At 31.4% G+C, this 27,442-nt stretch overlaps 1 protein-coding gene across 1 annotated transcript in view; it reads right to left on the bottom strand.

Annotated features, from left to right (window-relative positions):
• Smp_063680 (hypothetical protein) overlaps positions 1 to 27,442 on the bottom strand; it is a gene marked incomplete at both ends in the record, with an annotated part of 36,132 nt that overhangs the window by 789 nt on the left and 7,901 nt on the right. Inside the window, 6 exons of the mRNA XM_018794902.1 lie at positions 1,126 to 1,823; positions 3,408 to 3,539; positions 6,134 to 6,216; positions 9,879 to 10,258; positions 22,591 to 22,661; positions 23,907 to 23,986. Coding sequence (XP_018649268.1) covers positions 1,126 to 1,823; positions 3,408 to 3,539; positions 6,134 to 6,216; positions 9,879 to 10,258; positions 22,591 to 22,661; positions 23,907 to 23,986 — 1,444 coding nt within the window. The remainder of the gene's footprint in view (positions 1 to 1,125; positions 1,824 to 3,407; positions 3,540 to 6,133; positions 6,217 to 9,878; positions 10,259 to 22,590; positions 22,662 to 23,906; positions 23,987 to 27,442) is intronic.

Consider the following 27,442-nt stretch of genomic DNA (forward strand, 5'->3'; position numbering starts at 1 on the left):
TTATAAGTGATAGTTAAGACAGTACATGGTAAAATATGATTAACAATGACTATGTAAAGAATATGATATTATAGAATAGTTCACAAATAATTCCAAATGAAGGTATCCGTTAATAGGTCAGGTTCAATCTAAATGCAGTGAACATTAATAAATATGGTACTATTTATCTGTAGATTGTAGAACATCAAGCGCATTTGAAATGATGTTTTATTACTATTTGAAAGACTAACGTTCATCAGGAAATATTGTTTCGACTAAAACGTGCATTAATCGTTTGGAAATAAGGTTGTATCCATCGTGTTTAGTAAACCTTTGTGCTTATCACATGATAGCCATTTGATATTGTAAGTTGTGTTGATTTTTCCAAACATGATTTAGTTTCTTGATTAGGCTAACTTATGTGGTAAATTGACTTCCCTATCGATCACACTTGTTTTAGGAATCTTAATATAACCTTTCATTTAGAGAAGTAATAATTTTGCTAATATGCTTATGAACGTTTTCTATTCCAAAGACATTTTACAACACGGACTGACTGCAACTAGAAGATAATTTAGCACCCTTTAGTCGTGGATAGATACTTCTGTCTTGTATGACATACTTTAGTAGACTGCACAGGCGAACATACCAATGATTAAACACAAGAATTTTCTTTTCTTTGTGATGGTGTTACTTTTACACCAATGCATTGATATTTAATCGTTAACATCTCCGAATTCAGTTGATTTGCGATAGTGAACGGTCGGATAAACAAACGTATTTTTTATTAACAAGATTCTATGAAAAAGTCCCCCATGAAGTTTAACAATTTTGATATTTTTCAAAATATTCAAACAGAACCTTAATTTCTAATATTTTGGATTGTAGCGTTCAAACTCCAAAGTGTTGTCTAATTAGTTATTGAATTCAGATACTCAGTTACTTGAACAAAGGGACAAAACAAGCGTCCTAGATTCCACTGCTGGCCACATTCCATCTTTTCTATATAAATGTAATAATAGTTAAATTTTGAAAATATCAGTCTCTGACTCAGTTGAAATTGTCAGATCTGTTTTTATGGATAAAATATGAAAAGGTTTTTATTTATGCACAATTTCAATCACTAAAATGGTTAGGTGAACTTACTCTCTTGTTGGCTGATAAGCCCATTGCTTGTGTAAATCCTATAGGTCCAGGACTATTATTTGCAGTTGGATTTGTTTGCAATATTGGTATGGCTTGGCATGCATGGCCACTTCCGCCGGATAGACCACAACTACTGTTACTATAACAAACAGCTGTACCATTTGATGAAATAAATCCTGTACTTGTTCTTCCAGCTACACAACTGGTACACGAATCAGGGCATCCACCACAATTTCCACAACACCCATAACTTTGCATTATTCCTGGTCCATTCGTTCGTTCATTAATTGGACCTTCTGTATTAAAGCCTGCTGTGGTTGTTTTATTCTGATTCGAACCAAATGACGACAAACGATACAAATGTTGATATTTTCGTTGAAGAAATCGACAAACAAATCGATGATGAATTAAAACAAATAAGTAGATTAAACAAATTGAACTTGAACACATTAAACACCATACATTAAGAAATCCGGATAATTTAGAATTATTTAAGTTTTGTTCATTCATCCACAGCCAAAATGAAATTGAAAATAGAAATAGAATTAATTGTGTACAACTAAGATTATGTGTACCCAGTTGATTTGTCCATAACAATATGATAGAAATTAATACAAGTAGCATTGGAGGTAAACTACCTTGTAATATTCTGCCACTTTGTGAAAAACATATATTAATTCCCAGACTTTGATCTGGACCTAAAAATTCATTAAAAACACATGATAACACTTTTAATCAAGTGAATTTTGATTAAACTAATTCTGCATAAATTATAATGTAAAGATGTGGCAAGATACTTGATATGCTTGAACTAAGTCGATTTCGCGGTAACGAATGAAGGCCAATGACATAATGACACGATAAGCTAATCTAATCTGTTGTCCCAGGCTCCGATAACTAAATGAAGAAGTCCAAGGCAAGGTAGGGGAATATATATATTCCGTAACCAGACCAGTACAAGTAAGTCTAAGGGGAAAAACTCAAACGTATATATACAGCAACAAATTGTCCTTGGGCATCATCACAAAATAGCACACTCAAAGAAACAATGGACTAATAGCGTTTAAGATAGTTTACAAGTGGGAAATATGACGTGAAGGTAAAAAGAGCGCTTTTGGCGCGAAAACAGCTAAATTCAAATTTTCAAAATAAAATTACAAAATTAAGCCATTTATCAAGTAAGTTCTGGGGATTTGACATCCCCATTAATACTTTTGAATTAGTTGGGGGGAAACTATAGCACTCATCTCAAAATCTAAGCGCTTGGGAGTAAACGATTAGTGTTTTCTTAGTAAGTTTTTGGATATTATGTTAAGATGGAATTGATTTATAGGTGACATAGTAGAGATTATATAAAATCATTTGCAATGTTGAAAGTGAAATAGCTTTTTTTCGGAAATCTTCGACTGAAAAAGTAATTTTTCAGCTAAGAAAATAATACAATCCTAAATGAGATCATTTTATGACACCGTATTATGTAATATAGCGTTATTTATTATAGATTTTTGATCTGATCTATTGACATTTTCTTTTCGAGCTAATTTTTTTTCAAGAGAGTTAATTTCAGTTGTCAATCCCGATTAAAATGTCATGTGATAAGGCATGTATGTAGAACAAGGAGTTTATACACATAAATCTTTATAGATAATTGCTCGAATGATAGAAAGCTCACTTGTAAAATCATCAATTTAATTTGAAATGATCTAATAAAAAGTTTTGGAAAGTCATAAATTTGTTTCAAATATCACAGTCTACCGAAGACCGTAGAGGAAAACTTGAGAAGGTCGAAATTGAAATTGTTAGCCTTTAAATACAAATGATTACTTCGCGAATCAGGTTATGCCCACCTGATTTTTCTTAGCAAGTCACGATAGTCTAAATGGGTTGGTGAGTGAATGTACATCTTCCTGAATGGTACATATTTGCCGAGTTTTGGTCATTAAACATTTACAACTTAGCAAGAAATGATCTAATCTAAACAGAATGAACATTTCACTGTATGATGGTGGGATATCCGTTCAGAACGGGTCAGGTTTTGATCACTAATGCTAAAAAAGAATTAGTTAATCTAATCAAGGGACTATATATGGTGAATTTTATAACACAACACCAGGGTTCGTGCCAAATGGGAGAATTTTATTCCCTTTCTTAAGATTTTAGAGTATAAAATTCATCTTTAGGAGTTTATAGTTTACTAAGTTACTAACAAGCTTTGGGTATAATTTTGTCGCACAAATAATGTACCCACCAGTTATTTTGAAAACAAACCTTATGTCACCTACCGGATTTATCAATATGTTCATCATAGCGTTTTGTCACACTTAAATAAGATGATTTTCTTTGTACATCATTTGAGAGCAGACAACATTTACGTTCAGTCCACTTGATGATTGGTTGTGTTTTCATGAAACCTTCTGAAAAATTAATAAGACAATGAAACAGTACACTAAATTAAAGAGAAATCAGTGATTAGGTAACTTTTCATCATATCTAATGAATTGCTAAATATTTACAGTAGCAACCGAAAAACAATTCACAAATAGCAAATTAACAAATCTTTTACAATAAATCCATCTACATAATTCTGTACAAAAGTTTCAGATGTGAAATACACATTATAAAACGCATATAACTTGTAGTAAGTGACGGTTACAGTGATGTATGAAGTAACTGTGTTATGACAATAGATATTAGTTGGTTTTGAAATAATGGTCGAATTGTACTTTGTATTATGCGCAGTGCCATAATCAATAGAGGTGCATGATTGAGGATGGATAAATCATGGTAAAACTTAGGTTAAATGCATTCTAGCTTGTAATGATTATCATAATGGCAACAGTTGACAGTTAAAGAAGTATGTAACGTCATTTGTTTTACACTTTTACAAATCTTACAATAATATAACTCAAAGAGAAATAAGCTGGATTATTGACAGTTATTTAGTACTTAGAAATCTAAATTATGTTCATATGAATGTTCGAATATACTATTTCTCTTAATCGACAGTTGATTTCATTGTGTTCGTCAACTCTGATATTCATCAATTTACTAAAAAATTTAACTAGTACAAAAAAATACATGTTACAAGTTCCCGCTGTGAAATAAACTTCATAAAGCACAAACGATCTTTAATGATGCCCTAATGTTTAAATCTTGCTTTAGTTCAATAAAGCTAATTAAGACCATTATTAAGATGTCATTTAACTGTGGATACATTTTGATTACGAAGTAGGCGTCATATATGTTTATACCCAATGTAGCCAAAGTATTACCTTTTTTAATATATAATAAATAAACAGTTTTTAATTTTAACCTTTCTAGAGCCATACTAAAAGTAGGATAGTCATTTCAGAACAGAACTTTGAATGTTTCGACAGGAGACCTCTATTCTTCTAATTCTTTTTAACAAAAACAAATATGTTGTTATGAGGACATATACAGTTGAGAGGTTATAAACAGAAACGATTACCATTTAATTATTTGTTTTCAAGGTTTTATATTTTACCCAGAATAATCCAAATAAAATAATTTATTGTGAGGATATTTACTTTCTTAAAAACAAAACATTCAAGTCCGATGGGTTTACAGTCATCTTTATATAACCCAATAGTTTAGTGAATGGCGTCTACAGAGTGAGAATAAAAGTAGGTAGACGAACGTACTTTTTTTTATCTTACTGCTCACCAAAACGCTTATCCTAAAGACTGGAGTTATTGAAATGTCATGATTTGCTTCCAAGATAATTTTCTTTATTTAAAAAAAAAATAACAAACTTCTGTCCATTATTAATCTATGGATTCACTTTATTGTCAATTGTTTGAGATTTTCATGAATAGCAATGAATCACAAAGGTTATAGCCGGCTTACTTCTAACATGTCACAATAAATCGGTGAAAGGGATTTTATTTATGGGTGAGACGATTGTCGTCAGACATGAGTGTTATCATTCATAATAATCAGAACTAAACTCATTGTTATTTGATATAAAGATGCTTGTAAAAATCTACCTAATCTTTCGGTACAAGTATTTGACAAAAAAAGAATTACAAACAATTATCCATTATCAATTATTTTTAATAGTTGAGCGTCTTTCTGATTTTTTTTTCGTAATGCCGCCTATCAAAGTTGAATAGATGTATGAAACCATGTTATTTAAAAAGACTCAAGAAAAATGCTTTTGCGATTTTCTAAAATGCAAAATAATATTAAATATAGAAATATTAAAAATCCGAACGTTTTGGCCAGTCGTTAGACGCTACCCTTGGAGCTTCACTGACTAGAATGTGGTATGTGCTACTGATGTCGATAGATATAAGTAATATGTATCATTGATAGAAAGAGAAATACCTGTTGACAGAAGGTTAAAAAGATCAAAGAAAAGAGAACGAGAACAGAGAATGATTGGTGTGGAAACGAAGGAACAATGAAGTTTGACATAATTTATTGATATTTTACAAATGAATTATTTACTGTATGGTTCTCAAATTTGACTAAGATATTCTGTAATTTTGTGTTCTAATATATGTGTGGTTGTTCCTGCTTATATTCTCGTTCACTACAAAGCTTTTTAAACTAAAATGAAATAGCTGTTCAGAAACCTTTTATAACTCTCAAAATTCCTTAAAACCATACAGGGTTAACGTCATAAATTCATGCCGTCAGAATGTATTTTCACTGTACATTTAGAGTTAAACTTATATGGAATGATCTATCTGTGCTTTAAATACATGTATGGCTTCACTGTAGGATCAAACTATTCTGTTTAAAACGTAAAACTGCTGGATAGTATTTAGTTCCTCTATAAACCAATGTGAATCTTTTCTCTTACAGTCCATATTTAAAATGTGAATTAAGGACTAGTTCATCACTGAAATTATAGCAGTTCATCAATTCACATTTATTTTATATGTACTAAACAGTCCTGTTCATTCTCGCATTCTACTATGATACTGAATATTTCTGAAGAAAACTTATATAGAAATAAAAATAGTATAGATTTTATCTTTACCTTGTTTTATCCATACTGGACAAACAATAGCACCAATATGATGGAATTTTTTTGGCTCTTGACATGGAACTTCCACGACGATGCTGGAAATTCAAAAATATAAATAAACTCTCTCATTAGTAAATGGAAGGTTTCGGTAATTTAATATTGAATTCAAATAAAGTTTTCATAATGAAAAAGTGTCATCTAGATAGCCGTAAAAACACAAGGAAAACTAAATTGCTATTTAGTTCTTCTTTCAAATTTCTTAACAATGAACAACTATTATTTCACACAGCATTCAACCGAGGGTTTTCGGGTCTTGGTGATGTATGTCCATGATAAAACCTGACTTGAATTTAAAATGTCTCTACGAGTCACTTATATTATTACTAATTTTGTGCACAGTGATGGTTAATCGGGGGGCAGGTTGCCGAAGTTCTATATTGAGACAAATATTATCATTGGTATTGGATGGTTACACCACTATATGACAGCATGATTAAAATTGTAAGTAGAAACCATAAAATTCTCATACACTGGTCTAAAAGTATCGTACTCTACACAGAACCTAAAGATATTGGGATGATTTTAATTCATTCCCCGTCCGTCTCTTATTTCTCTCTTTGCATCCAGCATAGTAAGTTTTAATCAGAATAAAAAAATTATGTCTCTCCTAAAAACAGTGAAACCCCTTAATGTACATACACTTATGTTAAAGAAATGATATCAGTCTATGAAGACTAGTTCTCCCTTTAACTTTCCAGTAGTCAATGCGAACATATAAATTTACTAAAAAGTAACACATTTAAAAATTACAGAGTCAACCCCCTTTTTTATTCTTATTTGTAAACCTAGATAGGATAAACCTTTAAACGCAGATGTATCATTCATTAAATTGTATTAGGGTTCATTGAAATAGATTCTGACGATTTAAAGTATCAAACTAAGATTGTCTCACGTTTTCAGTCGACTGAGTTTCTCAGGAGCTTTTTTCTTTTTCAAAAAAAAACCTACAAAAAAATGTAACATCTAGAAACTAATTTAACTTTGATTAAGTTTCTATGTAGGTTGTCTTTATTGATTTTGTTACAAATAATTGTTAAAATTAAACAAGAAAAGAAAGTGTCTTAATATACACATTCAACAATGGTGATCTCCTTTTACAATCATATTATTATTATTATTTTATATTACCTTTTATTTTCTGATTCGAAGAATTTTAGGTCATAGAAATGAGTTAGAATATAAGTGAATTACATTATATTAACAAAATACTCTATATTCATTGTATACAAATATTATCTATTTAGTACAGTTGAGGTCATTATAAGGACAGAAATGAGTAATTATTTATTAAGTAATATATATAATGTAAATATTAATTTTTGGATTTACAATGAATCTCTTTGAATATTTATTAAGTCTATTGAAGATATATTACAATTTTTTTCGATACTTTATAAGACTCTTTGTATTAAAGCTTATTAAGTATATTGAATGGTAACGTTTACTACATGTTATAAAGTGTTCACATGTTGCGAATATACTTCATAAGATTATCTAAAAAAACTGTGAAATTTTAATAAGTGGAAAAATTCCACAAAACCCCCTTCTGATAATGATCATATGCTCACTAGTGACTGGCTCTATGAGGTACTTCCTGGAGTTTTAGTGAGAAGCGGTAACCAGTAGAGTTCAACCAGGTCTGTTGTGAGATATCAACTCACTGAAGACATTGGTGAATGGTAGCTCGATTTTGTGGATTGGTTGAAGTTAGACATTAACACCGTTGGATACCTGTCGGCTAAGTGGTCTAGAGGTTAAGTGCTCTGGCGAGAGACTGGCAGGTCCCGGGTTCGAATCTCGTGAGTCGGGATCGTGGATGCGCACTGCTGAGGAGTCCCACAATGGAACGAAACGGCCGTCCAGTGCTTCCAGGTTTTCCATAGTGGTCTAGCTTCAATTGACTCATGATCTCAACTATATAAAATTACTAAGATCTCCACAAAATCCCCTTCTGAAAACTCCATATTTCTTAGAATAATCCTAATCATAAATGGAACAAGGAGCTTTTTTTCAAATATCCATTGATTATGAAGAGTTTGTTTGTAGTGTCAAGGATAGATTACAATACCTGGATAGAGGAAATAAGTAGCAAGTTGTGTTAATGGAGCCTTATTTCATTAAAACAACTGATATTCATACTGGCAAAGTAGTTACCAAATCTAATCAGACTAAATTTTGTACCAAAATGATTAAGAACTAAAACAGTTTAAATTCACTTGGTTTTGTTTGTTTGAATCTTCCCATTGATGTTTTTTTACGACATCCAGTTGATGAGTCCCAAATAGGACGAAATGCGCATTCTGGATTCCACTGCGAGCCACTATCCATCTTTGCTTACAGTGCTTGTGAATTAACGCTATATCGAGGCAATACGCGCAGTATGCACATATGCCAATAAGAGGCTGACCAGTTGCAGTCTTAAGCATCGATGGGAAGATTCAAACAAACAATACCAAGTAAATTTAAACTTCACTGGTTTCCAGACCCAGAGTGAACATCAACTCAGATGCAAGTACATCCATCGGATGAGTTCCAAATAGAACGAAACGCGCGTCCTTGATTCCACTGTTAGCCACTATCCATCTGTGCTTATAAAACATAACTTGTTGTTAAAGTCATCAATTACTGGAAGTAAGTCACCTAAGAAATACTGCCTTTATTAGATAATGTGTATTAAAGATAGTAATCAGCTCTAGAGTATGCACAAATTCAAACCTTAAATGAAATCCAAGCATAAATCATCATTACTCAATCAAGTGACCAGAATATAGTTATTGTAATTTTTCCGTGTTTGCTTAGTGGTTAATGTTTAATCGTTTAAAAGCATTTTTTATCGAACGATTAATGTGCAGTTGTTATCAGGTTACTTGTCGCTTCAACATTGTTGTATCGAAAAGTAATCTCCTAATATAATTCTCTAAGACTTTCTAAATCATACATTTAGTTGTTCGTAATTAGTTGACGATCCTTATGTTACGAGTCAAAATGGTCATTTAATACGTGACTAAAAGTAGACTGACTAGATTAAACAAAAACCTAAGGAATATTATCTTGAAAACTACATGTAGTCGAATAAAATGGGGAATTTTATATTATGCAATAGTACTAAATATTTCATCTATTCACTGCTGCTAATCGGGATACTTAAATCAGATTTCAGATCAGTGAAAATCTTTAATAAAAAAATTCATCCGACTGTACTCTGTCGATGTGACAGGTACTTTGTATCAGATTTTCTTTTTGCTATTAACTACCTCCCGATAAACTTTAAGAAGAAGATGAGATCATAGAGTTAAAAGAGGACTGGATGGTTAAAAAATTACCTATACAAAGTTTCATAATTAGTTTTGTTTGGAAGGCTTGTTTTTCTTTTAATTAAATGGAATGTGGTCCTGAAATTCTAATAATGGACTAATAATTAATTTACGTAACCATAGTCAAGTTACGACAAATAATTACAGGGAATACCATTGAGTATAGTTTTAGTAGAACACTTTTATGAAACAGCATGTACAGGTTTTTCAGTAGCATCATAACTTAATAAGTGATAATTTAGCTTGAGACCTCATAAACATCTTAAGTATTATATGTTACTGGCCATATACTAATAGTTTGAGATAATAATATTTTAACAAATGTGACTTGGAACAGTTTAGTGTCTTTTTACATTCAATGTATAGTGTCAATATATACAAACCTTTCCATGAATGAATAATTTGGTCCATCTCCATCCGGAACTACCTTTAACGTTTTGGCACGATTATGAGAACGAATTGATTGAATTGACGATTCGTTAGGTAATCCTCGTGCAGCTAGTCCCGCTTGCGCTCTATTCAAGGAATTTGTAGGATTTGTCGATTTAGAGAGGGGATTACTTCCAGCATATATATTACGCAACTCTAAACGTTGATGAAAACGATCATGTCTGAATGCACCTTTAATAACTAATTGAGGATGCCATACTTTATCCACATCAAGTCGAACACCACCTCCAGCCATATCGACCAAAGTACTTTCAGTGACTCTTGAATCAGTTACTGGCCACTCAGCAAACAATGTTAAACTTGCACGACAAACCTAAATAAAAAAAGTTTTGACAAAGTAAATCAATGTAAATGATCATTGCATTAATCAAAGTTTATTTGGATTATAAATGAGTTACATTTTTCGTTCAAATTTCCGTGAAAAGAATGAAAGATTAGTAGGGACTGTTAGTTTTCGAATTTTACATTTATACAACCTTTGAAAAACAGGAAGCATCGAAGAGTTGCTTTGTCTTAATACTGAACTACTCGGCTGATGATTTACAGATTTCATAGTTTCATACAAATATTAGTTAAAAACTTTGTTTTGGTAGAAAACAACTCTATACAATCAGCATGAGAGAGTTTATTATACAATTAACATTCATAGATAAGCAGTCTATCTGTTTACAGAGTTATCTTTTAGCTGAATAGTAATTAAAAACGTTAGCGTTAATCTTGTCCTATAGCTTATACAGAGGTAAAAAATGAAGGCTCTTAAGCTAATAAGGTATATCTTTGTGATAAAATAAAATAAATACGTATTATTGGATAAATCTTCTTTCACGCATAAATGTTTTGTTGTTTGTGGATCTTTTTGGATCACTACAATCCCCTGAAACATTTGAATTTTTGATAATTTTCTGTTATTTATATGACACTAAGAATGAATGTTTTGTAAAAGCTTTCGTCTTACAGATAATATGAAAAAATAAACCTGAATTCACTAGAGTCTTATAATTTTAATAGTTGACTTTATGAGTTGACGTAGGCTAGGCCATCATTAAAAACCTGGAAGTACTGGACAACTGTTTCGTCCTAGTATGAATCCCTTTGATACCGGATTGTGTATGCGCACTGTCGAGGAGTTCTATACTAGAATGAAACAACTATTCAGTGCTTCCTAGTTTTCAGTGATGGTCTAGCTCAAATCGACTCATGGATTCAATTATTAAAATTACTACAATCCCCACATATCCCCATTCAGATAAGAGTCTTATGACTTCGATACGGAAGGGTTTCATTAGTTCATGGTGCATTACGCTATATAAACATGATGAATTAACATTTCATGCATCTAGTAAATATTTATCATACCAAGTGTGTGTCTTTTACTATCTAACGTCCACTAAGTTCCTTAAACTCTTTTATCTTCATCATCATTATTTTTCAGATTGTTTCAGTTTACTACCAATATATTACAAATAATTCTATTTTTAATGTTACTTTAAACAAATTTGACCTTGAGTAAGTGAAGTAAGCAAAAGATTTCATAGAATAAGAATGAAAATATTTATCAAATAATCAATAAAGTATTTCAATTTGAGATAAAGATACTTTACAAAGATCACATTGATTGATTGAAATAAACGATATTTGAAGATCTATTTCATAAAAATTATGATCATGAAAATGAATAAACTAACTACCTTAATCTCAATGTAGCTTACAATATAGTTTGAGGATATTATGATTGTTATAACTTATGAGTGCGTTAGTGCCCTGTTTGATATATATGAACGCTATATGACCGCCAATAGGAGAGCAGTGAATTTATTGATCGCCCAATGATACACGAAAGCTGTATTAGCAGTCTTGAGTACTTATCAGTCCTGCTTTCTGCCTAGCCCAACCAGTTAAGTTCAGAACACCAATAACAACCTCTGCAATATGAATCATTATTCTCAAACATACTGGGTTTATATACCAAACAAACTGACCACATCGTACCATAAAATAGAAAATAACATTTGTACACGATTTAGCCAAACGTGGCTGTGAATGTGGGGAACAGTAATTAATAGACTGGATATAACTCAAGAATGGTAAACCATATAGTAATAGTCTATAGGTCAAAATAAAGCTTAGAATAAGAGGAAAACGGATACGAATAGTTTAGTTACTTAGCAATTATACAATAAGAAATATACATATCATATTGGTCTATAAATAGTCCTCAAAGTTACCATTCATAAATCTCCACGGGATACAACAAAGATTTTTGTAGGAAATTAAACCATAGATTAACATTTGTACGGATACTTTAATTTATACTCTTGTTATTCAGTCAATTGGACTTAGTTAATTTGATGACCTGTATAAGATGTATTTCTGATATACTCCCATTGTGAGGAAATTCGTTTATGAGAAGAAATTTATGTATTTGAGTTTATTGATAATAGGATTTCTGAGAATACAAAACTTGTGATCAAATTGATAAGAATTTACACGGTAAAGTGTATGACACTAAAAACAGTAATGATAAATTAGATCAAAACTAGTGGGGAACATGATTGTCCAGAATAATTTTGTTCAACGCATACATCGCGATCATGAACAACGAATATGATAACTCAGGAAATACTAGACAGTTATTTGATATTCTTTGTGTAGACTGTATTGAATCAAGTTAATGTAATTGAACGTTAAATAACTCGACAATCGTTAAGTTCCGGACATAAAAAAACACTGAACATACTCAATAACGGGATCAGTACTGAAAGTATGAAATTTGGACTAAAATATCACTGGAACCTATCAACACACCTTTTAATGAGTCTATTAAATAAGGTTTCTGTTACACAATGCATAGTTATGCATGATGAATACATAAACCAACATTTACTGACTCATATATATGACATTATTCGAATAAGGAATATATCTGAACCGTCTAGTCAATGCACTGTTTTATGTGAACTACATTTATTAATTGATATAAATGATATTTCAAGATCTATTTAACAAACACGAGGATCATGAAAATGAATAAACTAACTACTTAATCTCAATGTAGCTTACAAGATAATTTGAGGATATTAACTTATACTATTGTCAATATCTAAGTTATATTCGAAATACAGAGTTTTGTTTTAATAAAATTCATCATCAGCACGATTTCGTTCGGAAGGACGATGAAAGCTCCACGACTAAACTATCTAGCTCAGAGAACAAAACTCTATCAAAATCATCCACCTGAGCTACAAGTCTTCACCACCATGCTTTAAGAATGTGTAAATATTACCACAAGGAAACTAGCAAAGAACCTTCAACTTTAACAATAAATATAACAGTTTTGGAGTATAATTTCTGATTCTATTGGCAGTTTCAATTATTTTTGTGACTGTACTTTGGTAAAACAAAAGTAATGTAGGATTAGTTGAATCACTATAGTTATTATTATTAATGTTACATTCTAAAAGTTTTGTTGCTTAAGTAATGAAGTAATTGTGACATTAGTTATCATTAGAAATCAAAATACGATAAGACTATGATTTTGAGAAAGTCAATTTCTTTTATTAATTATTCAAATCTATAATTTAAAAACATATATAATGGAAGAATATTGTTTGTATGATATAAAGTACCGATTATGGCATGTTCATGACGCTCAAGTGATTATTAAAACTATTAATTGAGTTAATTCCTCTGATAAAATACTGATTGTTTAGTTATAATCTAAATGAATATTGTTAAAACTTAAATTATTTTAAAAGATTACACACCACTTCTATCTACTGAACACAAAATGGTTAGTACAGATATTTCATTAAATGGCTTTTTAGTGCGAATAACCAATTTATTTTTAAACCAATAGGTGAATAGGCTTGTTATTATAGAATGGATAGAAGGTGGCTGGTAACTAAATGTAGGACGCGCGTTTCATTCTACTCGGAATGTATCAACCGGATGTACCTGCATCTAAGGGTTGATATTCACTCTGAGACTCGAACTCAGTACCATCTGCTTCAAATGCCATCTCGTAATGTGCTTAAATGCTGAGTCCAGATATTCACTCATTTATGCGATGGGTGTAACTTTTAATTCAGGCAACTGAGTGGATAATGTGATAACGTTTAAAGCGAACGATACTGGTTACTATTCCTAGAGTGAACGTCAGATCTGAGATACAGGTTTATCCAACTGATGAGACCCGAATAGAATAAAAGGCTCAGCCTGGATTGTGCTACTAGTCACATTCTATTCGTTCCATATTTACATGTAACATAATGGCTGTATCAAGGTAATCCGCACAGAATGCACATATGTCAACTAAGACTTATCTTATTTCAGTCGAAGTACCTACATCAGGACAATCCAAAACCCTTTCAAATTGAATTAAGGTGGAAAGGCATATTTATGGCTTGACTTAACATATTCAAAACATATCCTTTATTTAGTTAAGTTTATGCTCTTCGATTAAGCCAGAATACTCTTATCTCACTGTATACGTTATAAATAATAAACTATATTTAATATTCTGGGTAACATAAATCACTTGATTATAATATGCAACATACTAGGAATGTCATTATTTGATACTTGGATTACACTGATAAGACAGAAAGTATAGCCGTAATTTTCAATAAATTTCAGAAAAAAGACTTAGTAATTTGAAAAGAATAGATATTCGCCGAGTACTTGATTGTAAATAAATTACCGTCGAATAAAATTTGGTATCACTATTGTTTTAAATAGCTTGGATATTAAAGTAATTTAGCAAGTACCTATTCCCATAATATGTAAGTAATTACTGATATAAGATCTTATTATGAAAGTAAAAATAAACTATACTAATGCAAAGTGATTTCAATGTATTACTAGTGTAACAAGGAGCCAAACGGTTAATTAAACAGTAAACCTTTGTAATACTCATGATTAAATTTGAAAGTGATGATGTAAAAATAAACACAATTAGTTATATTATACTCGAAAAGATCTTATTTTGAATGAAAAATTCACTTAATTTCTTGTCATAGATGTGATAACCTGTATAAACATAATTTGGCAGCAATGAATAGTGATTTAATTCTAGTGTACAACTCCTAAGTGATTCTTACCGATAATTTTGTGCTTAATCTTCGGGTCTGGTTTCAAACACCGTAGATTTTTGTTATTAACGATTCTATATCTAATTCACTTAAACTTGATCTGTGTTAGAGAAGTGGATGAACATGAAGAAGAATTCTATATTATATAAACAGGTACTCAATATTTCCTTACTATGCATTATTTCCAAGTCAATGTCAATCCATAATGATAACTAAATTTAAAATCATCAATTTTCACAGACTCTCTATATTAATAAAAATCTATTTTATAATATAAGATAGAGTAAGGAAATGTTACTTTTTATTTTGGATATATCAACTGTTTCAAGGTATAAAAAATGTTTCCTAATTAACCTTCATACCACGTAATATATATATATATATACCGTTTTTAATCGTTCAATGTTTTGTTTATTTAATCCATCCTGAAAATGTAAGTATTTCCTGAAGGGGTTTTGAGGATATTATAGTAATTTTAATAGTTGAGATCATGAATCAATTAAAACTAGACCACTATGGAAAACTTGGAGGCACTGGACAGCCGTTTCGTCCTATTATGGGACTCCTCAGCTGTGCGCATCCACGATCCCGACTCACGAGATTCGAACCCACGACCTATCAGTCTCGCGCGCAAACGCTTAACCGATAGACCACTGAGCCGGCTGTCATCCAGTGGTGTTAATGTTTGACTTCGACCAATCCACGAAATCGAGCAACCGTTCATCATTGTCTTCAGTGAGTTACTATCTCCCAACAGATCTGATTGAACTCCACTGGTCACTGCTTCTCACTAAAACTTCAGAAAATACCTCAAGGAGCCAGTCACTAGTGAGCATATGTTAATTATTAAAATAATCAACATAATTATTTGCCAATCTAAGTCAGTTTTCAATGTATGAACCTACAAATTTATAAACTCACAGCAAAATTACTATGAAAGGTAAAGGTATGTTTAAAAAATTCACAAATGATTTCCGTTAAAAATTGGTTCTTTTTTTATGTGCATACAACTTAATAATTATAGACCTCTGAATCATCATCATCATCTTATTTTACGACGAAACAGTAGTGTTTCTTTTAAATAGATGAAATACGTATCGAAAGTCATATGTCCTGCTGAAATATATAGATAGAAACGAATAATGAATTCCATTAGGAACTAAGTTTGAAATGAATACGCAAATATATAAAAATGTGTATATGTGAGTGTGTGTGTGTGTGTTTGTTCTATGGTTAGGATCCTTAATAACAATTAGGAATGTATTAATACTGATTCTTTTTCTTCTTTTGTATAACGATCATTTTTTGAAAACAAAATCGGAAGTGTTATTATTTAAAAGTGGAAAAAATAGAATAATTTTCTTATTTCCCCTCAACATGGAGTCATTTCTTTTTAATTTTGGCACAGACATATATATGTGTGTATATGTAGTAAAATATCAAACTCAATACATATTTAATGAACTTCTCATTTGTATTCCTTTGTTTTTTATTTTTAAAGACATTTTTTAAAGTAACTATGGCCATACGTAAAAGATGCTGTGTACACTGTTGGATTTGACTTTGAACAAGCAAGTATTGAAAACTAGGAAGCAATGGACATCTATTTGTCTTGGAAAGTGACTTCATAGAAGTAAGCATCCTCAATTCCACCAGAGATATACGTAAGGACCTTCAGATTTTGTAGTGAGAGCTTAATATACAGATCACTATGTTACTACTCAGTGGTTTAGATTCTTTTTTTTCTAATAAAATAATACATAACTTGCACCCGTATGGAATGGAATGATTTCCAAAACATTAAATATCAGATTTGACATTACGTATTATTCAGTGAAAGCTTTAGTTTCTTCATTCCATTTAGAAAATACCACTAGCATAAACTTTACTAAAAAAACATGACTTGAGATTTGAGAAATTATGTATTTTAATACAGAGAACACAGTAGCTGAATTATTTTCTAAGTCGAATTATAGTGTCATGAAACTTTTTAAGAAACTACGTAAACATTAACCTCGAATCCTATTTAGCTTGAACCTATTATTCAATATGCTTCTTCATTCAAACACGATACTGGTCATTGATTTTCCTGTACATAATATCTGAAATCATGTTGTAAAAATTTGATATAACTCTGATTTATCACTTTTCTTAAATTAAACGTTTTGATTTTTTCCTGGAAAGAAATGAAATTGAAGCTATCCAGAGCAATTGTGGACAGTCCCCAAATGCCCTTGTACGGCCGAGAGTGGAGAGAGTCCGCTCTCTCTCTCGAAATGCTTTCACATGGTCACGCGTATATAGCCTCTACCAGGGAAGTCCTACTCACTGCCTTCTCACACTAGGGTGTAGTTTATGAAATTGAGAGGATGAAAAGCGAATGTCTGGCACTCTATACGGGTTGGTGGACACGAAGGGTTCACTTAGGGGAGTTGGAAGACCCTGATTCCAAACTGATGGTGCACATAGGCTCTAGTATCCTGAAGGAACAAATGGCGTGTAAACCAATTGTTGGTCACCGGTTATCATGGGACTGTATCTTCTCACGATGCTCCACTGCCTTGTGGATCAGACCCTTAGGTCAAAGGCTCCGGGTGTGGCCCTCTAAGAAAACCACCTGCTACAGTTTGGGCGCCCTGGCAGTATCACAGCCCTCACAAAAATCAAATGAGATTTGTGTGGTGCATATATATCTGGTGCTCCAACGAACCAACGAACCAAAATATCTGTTTAATGCATTTAAGCGTACAATGGTTACCTTAATGATAATATTAAAATAGAAGTTTTGAAAGGATTATACTCACTGACTAATTTTGAGAGGTGATTCTCTGAATTTTAGTGAGAAACCTTAGACAACAAAGCTTAACCATCTCGAATGTAAGAGAGATCCACACCAACAGCATTAGCAAGTGGTTGTGCATTATTCCGACTCACTGATTTAAAGAATAAATTTTATTCACTAGATCTAATGTTTCTTGTTCCTTTATCCGACTGGATCGTGGATGCTTACTACTGAGGTGCCAAATGCTAGGAAAAAAGAGCTCCTCAATCTACAGTGATTGTTTAACTAAGTTCAAATCAAGAAGTAAACCTTGGAGCTTATGATGATGAAATGTAGTTAGAAAGATGTCCCATATAATTTATTTTATGTTATAATAAATCTCACAGTCAATATATAATGTAACTAGAAGTAATCAGAATTATCTACAGTTATTATTTAACATAAAAAAATAACTTATGTGTATACAAATTGAATGATGTTTTGATTTGGGACTGCTTTTAATCAATGGTTGATTTAATTGTCACGTCAACTCAGAAAATTATTGCTCGCTCGCGAGACTGATAGGTCGTGGATTCGGATCTCGTGAGGCGGGATAGCGGATGTGCACTGCTGACGAGTCTCACAATAGGACGAAATGGCTGTCCAGTGCTTCCAGGTTTTTCATGGTGGTCTAGCATCAATTGAATCATGATTTCAACTATATAAAAATTATTGATTCACTTAAAATCCTCATTATAACAATAACTAAAACTGACAGAAATATACCTAAGTGTAACTGTAACATTATTTTTCTTGAATAAATTAATATTGAAAGTATAAGAACTTTCATCTAAATTGGAGCGAATAGTTTCACTGTATTTGGGCGCCTATTTAATGTCCTTATATTGAAAGTATAAAAATAATGTTACGTAAAATAGATTGACACAAATCGAATTTATTTATTATAATCAAAATGATTATGAATTATCAATCAGTAACAATAATTGACATACATGGTTTTACATTAAATTTTTTTGAAGGTTAAAAAAACACACAAAATTCATTTTTATATCAATTAATATTTGTAAAAGTATTTGTAACCAATCTAGCTCAATTGTTTAAAGGTGTACAGTTATAGTTGGGATTTGTTTTATTCACCAAATGGGGGAATAACCGTTTACTTTTCTTCATGAGGTAAGCATTGATATTATTGTTCATTAAAACAATTCTTTATAATCAAACCATAAAGTTTACAGAACACAATGCAATACAACGTATATGAGCTATTAATGCTCCAAATTATTTTACGTTCTATTGTGTCATACACTACTACTGTGGTTTGGGTTACTGATATCCACATAAGTAGTATATGGTGATGGTTGAGCAATGAATGTATTCATGTAATTCCATTATCCTATATTTCTTTTACCTATTCAAATAGTCTAATTTTAATTCTTACTGTGTATATTATGTAACCACATATTTTTAATATGACTGTCATTAGTTATAACCTCAATTCCCTAATTTTGTATGACCATTTCTTTGAATAATAATTTAAGCATCAACTTTAGATATGGAACTTCTCATGGTGTTTCTATGTTTCCTTTGGTTTTTTTACAAATTTTTATTCTTCTCACTAAATTCACATAATAAGATACTAACACATTAGTATATATTAGTAACTGTCAGGATTTTAGTTTTCATATCGTTAAGATTTAGAAATGAAATTTATTAGTCACTCACTAACCTACAGGGTTCGTAAATAAATACATTGATATTTACTATATCCAAAGAAGTTAGAAGTTCTCGCTCCAGATCGAAGGTCACCAGCTTGAGTCCCGCGTGCGGGATCGTGAATGAGCACCGTTGAAGAGTTCCATATTAGGATGAAACGACCGTTCAGTGCTTCCGGATTTTCAATCGTGTTCTAGCTTACATCGATTCATGAATTCAACTTTTAGATTTCAAAATAACACCTACAAGTGTCGAGTTGCCGTTTGAGTACTAACATTAAAATATCGATTTACATTCGTATGATTATTTCTAATTTGTAAAAAAACCTTTTTCTCAAATTTTATTTCATTACTAGTCACTATCTAACTCCGCTTGTAGCCCCTCCGGGGGCTACTGCCGGTCCTAAGCCCCGGTAAAGGAGAAGGGTTGGGCATGGGGTTATCTTCCCCATTCCATAAAAACCAACTCGCTAAAAAAACGCTATTTACCATGTACTATTTTGTATATAAAATGATTTTCTTTTTGTTAGCTTTTATTTTATTTTATCAATTATATTCTAAATCTAACTAACAAATTAGAAGTTATGAATAATAAGATTTATTAGATGATAATGAACTAGATTTTATAAAATGTAATACTGTATTTAATAATATAACTTAATTTAGATATAACTATTGATTTGTATATTTAACTGTCAATCAGTAGACAAAATCAGTTTATTTTACATTTTCTATCATATATCAGATATACTACTTACATATAGTATCTTTAGTAGATTTTTAATACTTTTATGCTTATTTATAAAGAAAGAAAAATAGAAGCAAACAAACAGGACAATATATATGAAAGTGTAACTGATTTTTTTTTATTATAAGAAAAGAATAATAAACAAACAAACAGAAAATTATTATTTAAAAATGACTTTCTTTTTTTCCTTTTTTCTTTTCCTTTTTCTTTCTTTTTTTTGTTTAACTACAGTTAACTTACTTTGAATAAAATACATTTTCCATTAAAATCTAGAAATAAAGCTTAACTTATAACTTTCCATTTCGTGACAATTGCATTGATGACTAAGAAGTTCTATTTTTACTTTTTATTTTATTGTTTCATTTAGATTAAAATAAAAATATAAGTAGTATTTATGGGTAATATCATGAATTGACTTTAGTTATTGACTTTAATTATTGAAAAGTAAAGTTAATTGAATAAATTTTTTTAATGCTACATATATATATGAAATACATGTGTAATGTATAACTTTTTTCATCCTATTTATTCAGGACTGTTCAAGTTTGACAGTGTAAAAGTATTACTTTTAACAGAATAGTAAGTAGTATTTAGTCAATGTGATGTGAATTTTGTGAACATACTAAACAAATATGATGTTCATAACTATATTATTTACTTATTCATTTAAACACATAAATACTGGTACAAAGGGGAACCAGATGCGTATGCGCCATACAAATGTCATTTGATTTGTGTGAGGGCTGGGATACTGCCCGGGTGCCAAAAGCGAAGCATGTATGACTATATAGTTGTACTTATGTATTCGTAACTGTTTGAGGCAACTTATTTAGACATAATATAATAAGTAATAAATCAGTATACTGAATCGTGATTTTATATACAAATATTTTTGAACAATTCGGTTAAAACTTTGATGACTCTAAATTTTCGACATTCACAGTAGGACACATAAATATATTTTTGGTGAAATCTGTCAAAAACATAGTCAACCAAATGATTCTTACTATTGAGACATAAACATTTTATCCTTAAGTTTTTTGTCTGCTATTTCATAACTTAATAAATTTATGTCTAAAATGTCATATAGAAATTTTTTTTCTTTTCTTTAAACACTCGAAATTTATTTAGTTTGTTTCACATAAGTTATGCAAGTTTTAACCTGGTTTTTTGGTTGAAATCATGAGTCAATTGGAGCTAGACCACCATGGAAATCTGGAAACACTGGACACCTGTTTCGTCCTATTGTGGAACTCCTTAGCAGTGCACATCCATGATCCCGTCTCTCGAGATGCGAACCCAGGATCTATTAGTCTCGCGCGCGAACGCTTAACCGATAGACCACTGAACCAGCCGCCATCCTACGGTATAATGTCTAACTTCAACCAATCCACAAAATTGAGCAACCATTCACCATTGTCTTCAGTCGGTTACTATCTCATAACAGACCCGGTTGAACTCCAGGAAATACTTTTTGTCGCCAGTCACTAGTGAGCATATAATTATTATCAGAAGGGGGGTTTTGTGAAGATTTTAGTAATTTTATGGTTGAAATCATCAGTCAATTGAATCAATTGATGGATGCCAGCTTAGTGATCCTAGAGGTTAAGCGCCCATGTGCGAGACTGATAGGCCGGGGGTTCGAATCTCGCAAGGCAGGATCGCGCTTGTGCATTGCTGATGAGTTCCACAATAGGACGAAACGGCTGTTCAGTGCTTTCAGGTTTTCCATGGTGGTTTAACTTCAATTGACTGATGATTTCAACTATAGAAATACTAAAATCTCCACAAAAGCCCCTTCTGATCAACTACTATTACTTCGAGTTGAAATTTTCTATTTATTATTTGATTGGGAAATAAAAATGGAATTATAATGTAATCCAAATCTACTAATGATACTTCATGATGAATAATTATTCTATGAATAAATAAATTGGAATAAAATCATGAAAATTTATATAGTATGCTTATTTTTGTCAGTACCTTTTGTCTATAATATTTCATTGAATAATATACTATCTTGTGTTGGTAGATCATGCAATAAATAAATCTGATCTACCAAGCAACTGAATGTATTAGATCTTGCTTTTATTTCAATCATTTACACTCAGTGAATCATTCAAACTTAACTTGAAAGTGATGTTAGTAAACTGGTTGATTTTATTACTTCTAGTCACGATTGTCTAACAAAAACCTGATGTGATGTATACTTTAGTGAAGTTAACTAGTCACACACCTGAAACAAACATTGCTAATATGTGTACATAATAAATAGAGAGTAAATAACCGTAAACGAACTATAAGATAACTTACCAATTGATTTTTATGATATAATAATTCCAAATTATCGACACTTACAGAAAGCTCAATATTTGCAGATAAATCTACAGAAAAAATGGAACACAATCGAATTTAAAAACGTTAACATAGGATGCTGTTTAACTAAGTAGAGATAATTTTAAAGTTTATTTTTGAAAATACTTATATTCACTTCCATATTGATTATTTGGATCTACTCACTAATGTTGATCTGTCTCTGGGATACGAGTATATCCAGCTGACAAGTCGGAAATAGTATGAAACATGTACCTTGGACTCCACCTTTAGATATTATCCATCTCTGTTGAAAATACTCATAGATGTATATTTATTTTCTACGTATATATGCAATAATAGATTACACTAAAAACTGAAAGAAATATAATGATGAAATTAGTTTTAGTCTTGATCAATAATTACTGTGCACCATGTATTCGCTAAGCTAGCTTGATGGCCACTGTCACACTAGAAATGCTTAACTATTCAACAGAAAAGTTTGACACAGAATTCACTAGGAGGATTTCAAAACTTTACCGCATAATAACCTTATCAATATAAGATTTTGTGAATTCATTTGTTGTATATAACAAAGACTGTAAACATAATATCATAAAAAGTTAATGAGAGTGGAACTAGAATAGTTGATACCATTGTATAAGTATAAAACTGTATACATATTTCACACGATATTTACACGTATTTATACAAAGATGATTAAATTTAGTTTTATTTCTCAATCCCTAACATAAATAATTGTCTACATTCATTCAATCCACTGGTCTTTGAACTATTTATTTGACTAAACTTCAATCTTTAACTGTTTTTCGTGACTGTTGGGAACAATACTTGTATAGTTTGATAAAATTAGGCAAGAATTTTGATAGATAACTAATTATCTTCTTCAGTAAGTCGAGTATATAGATATTGGTCAGCAAACGTCACTTAAATTGTTTTTTAAGTAATTTAATGTTTAAAAATAAATTTTAATGATTGACTTCACGAGTCAATATAAGCTAGACCACCATGAAAAACCTGAAGGCACTGGACAACCATTTCGTCTTAGTATGAGACTCCTCAACAGTGCGCGTCTACAATCCCTCACACGGGATTCAAACCCAGAAATACTTTGAAGATTCCTTAACAAAACGCTTGTACGCAACACCAAAACTTGTAAATATGACAAATGTATCCAGGATTTTAGCTGAGAATTCATAAAGAAAGCTATTATTATTGTGCTTAACGTACATCACTTAATTATTTTCTATTTACTCAAAATTTATGCAGGTTATATCAAAATAAAAGATAACTACCAGAAGATAGTTTAGGTCCCATTGATGGTCCTGGTAAGTAACGATACAACTGAATCCATAATTGTTCCAACAGTTCAGGGCTAAAGATGTTTAAAGAAACAAAAAGATAAAGTTTTACAGCATACTCATTTCACGTGTATTTGATGTAATTTATCACTGTTTATTAAACGAAAAAGTAGTAGGTGTGGTGATATTCATCAATAATGGATAATAATGATGAAAATAGATTTATCCATCGGTTTCCTGAAAATCTTTATTTTCAATCTTATTTTGTGAGACATCATTTCATAGACTCGTTTCTTTTTTACATCCTATCTTTCTTGTTATCACTGCTACTATATGTATGTCGATACAATTATCATTCATCTTGCTATGCTAAAGCAATGGGATAATCTAGCGGATGTAGATTTTTGTCAGTTTCTATGTTGACTGACTGATAAATTGTTCTTCATTGTGAGTGATACTACAAATGTTCATAATGTATGTTAGAGTGTTAATGTGGTACATCAGTATAATACTCAAAATAATTGCTGCTTTAACATACTTTACATTTGCAAACGAATCTACAAATTAAATTACCTAATAATTACTATCATTATCTTCTAAAAATCATGAAATACACCTACCGGCTTAGAAACTAAAACGGTTAAGAAGTATGCATTAGATTGATTTAAGTGCAAAACTGAATTCAACTAGTATAACTACATATTTAAGAGATGTGTTAACTATAATTCTACTTTGATAATAAAAATTCTAAAATCAATAATCTATGGAACTTAACAGTCAGACAGTTTCTTCAGTTGAATTAGATCAAAATGTTATTCAAATTGTAATAAATAAAAATACAACCATTATGTATACGAATATTTGTGAAATGTAAACGAATTGTTTGACAGAAGTTGACCGTCGAGTAAATAGGAGGTCTTAAATGTAAAATTTGTATTTGAATAATCATAGTGATTTATATCTAAACACTTCCAGCTTTTTCTCTGTTGTCAATATAACCCATGAATGAAATTTATAGACAGCGAGAAATCATTTATTTTGTACTGTAAGTGATTTTTAATTGATCATGAAGTAGGCATTGAGTAAGTCATTTTGTATAAATCACATGATGGACTGACTCTAATTAGACAACCTTTGTGAACATTTGAAGAGTCACATTCCCGAACGAAGCAGACATTCGTTGCTTTCCGGTTTTCAATGGTTGTCTAATAAAAATCAATTCGTAATAAGAACCATAAAGGTCAATAATCTCCACAAACACACCAGACTTAGCGAATCCTCATGAAGCGTTTTTCGTACTAACATAATTACTAAAATGTTGTGCCCCAAATGCCCTGGTACGGCCGAGAGTGGAGAGAGTCCGCTCTCTCTCTCGAAATGCTTTCACATGGTCACGCGTATATAGCCTCTACCAGGGAAGTCCTACTCACTGCCTTCTCACACTAGGGTGTAGTTTATGAAATTGAGAGGATGAAAAGCGAATGTCTGGCACTCTATACGGGTTGGTGGACACGGAGGGTACACTTAGGGGAGTTGGAAGACCCTGATTCCAAACTGATGGTGCACATAGGCTCCAGTATCCTGAAGGAACAAATGGCGTGTGAACCAATTGTTGGTCACCGGTTACCATGGGACTGCATCGTCTCACGATGCTCCACTTTCTTGTGGATCAGACTTTTAGGTCAAAGGCTCCGGGTGTGGCCCTCTAAGAAAACCACCTGCTACAGTTTGGGCGCCCTGGCAGTATCACAGCCCTCACACAAATCAAACGAGATTTGTGTGGCGCATATATATTTGGTGCCAATTCGTACCAATATTTATGTGTTTAGATAAATAGATAAAATAATTAAATGTTGTAACCGGAATTCAAATAATAACAATAATTATAATATTCTATCTACACTTTTCAATCGAGAAGACAGATAATCAGAACTTAACTTCATTGATGCAAAATGAAAATGATGAAGTCTAACCACTGTGATCTTTGTTTGGAAATGCTTAGGTAAACACCTAGTTTATTTCCTAATTTATGTGATTGAAAAATGTAAATTCTTATTATTTCATTGATGTGGGAATTAGTTAAAATATCGCGCATTTTTGAAGAATTAAAGTTTTATCGGTTAAATGGTGAAGAGAGGCTGATAATTCATGATTAATTATTTCATTGCATATATGTGTAGGACACATCAAGGTTTATGTATGTATGTATGTATGTATGAAAATGTGAAATGGAGATATATTGTAAGAGCGAAAATGAAAAAAAAGGGAGAGAAACATTTCCTGGAATTTCAATTGGTGTTGTTTACTTGTATCTTCCCATTGTTATTTAGGACTGTAATTGATCAGTCTCTTGTTGGCATATGTGCATACTGTGCGAACTGCCTTGATATTGCCTGAAGTCACAAGCATTATAAGCAAAGATGGATAGTGGCTATCATTGGAATCCAGGATGCGTGTTTCGTCCTATTTGGGACTCATCAGCTGGATGTACCTGCATCTCAGAGTTGATATTCACTCTGAGACTCGAACTCAGTAGCGTTAGCTACAAACCCCATCGCGTTATCCACTTAGCTACTGAGTCCTGGAAATGTTTTACACAATGATATATTCATAGATAAGTAAATAATTGCTTTCTAATTAAACTATCTGTATTAATCTAGTTTTGTAAATGTTGTTATTCAATATGGAAGGTGATGAATTCATTTGGAATCAAGTGAGTTATGAAAAATAATTTTAAATTAAGAAATCGGTAAACTTTTTATCCGTTTTAAGAAAGTGAAGTTCATAGTAATGAAAATTAATTTTAGAAAAGTATTTGCTACAACTTACAAAACCCCTTTCCTAGTAGTAAGTTAGTAATAATTTGATCAATGATCAAATATGTTTTTGTAATTTAAAAAGAAAACTTTCAAATATTCATACTAAACAAGCAAAAATCTCTGAAAGCTGCTTCTCCAAGTGGTAAAGGTTTGGATTATTCTTTAAGATGAAAAATAATGCCACTTGCGAAGAGTAATGTCCTTTATATATTTTGATTATTTTATTTGTGAGGAACAAGAGGATTTCTTTTAGGTAAATGGTAAACAATGGAAGTATTCATGCAAGAAGGTCTCAATTACTTGACAGTGGTTAAGGAATGCTTCCTGGGTTATGATGAGTATACGTTGACCTCATCTCAAGATTTATTAAGATACAGTTATTTCAAATCTTAACACCGTAGTTGGATTAAAACAAGCTTGTGTAGATATCTTAGGCTTTCTGAACTAGTTCTAATAAGAAGTTGAGAACATATAGAGCTAAGAAATACAAACTCAATTATTTATCTGGTAGTATGCAATTAAGATGTTATTGACACCATTTTAAACACTAACAAACTTGATAATTATTTAAAATGATTTGTTAACTAAGATTAATAAGAGAGCGAAAATCGATTAGCGGCAAACTTGGCGGCCCTTTACATGAGGTCTCCAACGTCATTCAATTATTACTGAAGAGAAAATCTTGATTTACTTCATTTCTATATTAATTAT

The sequence above is a fragment of the Schistosoma mansoni genome, chromosome 1 (genome assembly GCF_000237925.1).
Source record: "Schistosoma mansoni strain Puerto Rico chromosome 1, complete genome".
NCBI lineage: Eukaryota > Metazoa > Platyhelminthes > Trematoda > Strigeidida > Schistosomatidae > Schistosoma > Schistosoma mansoni.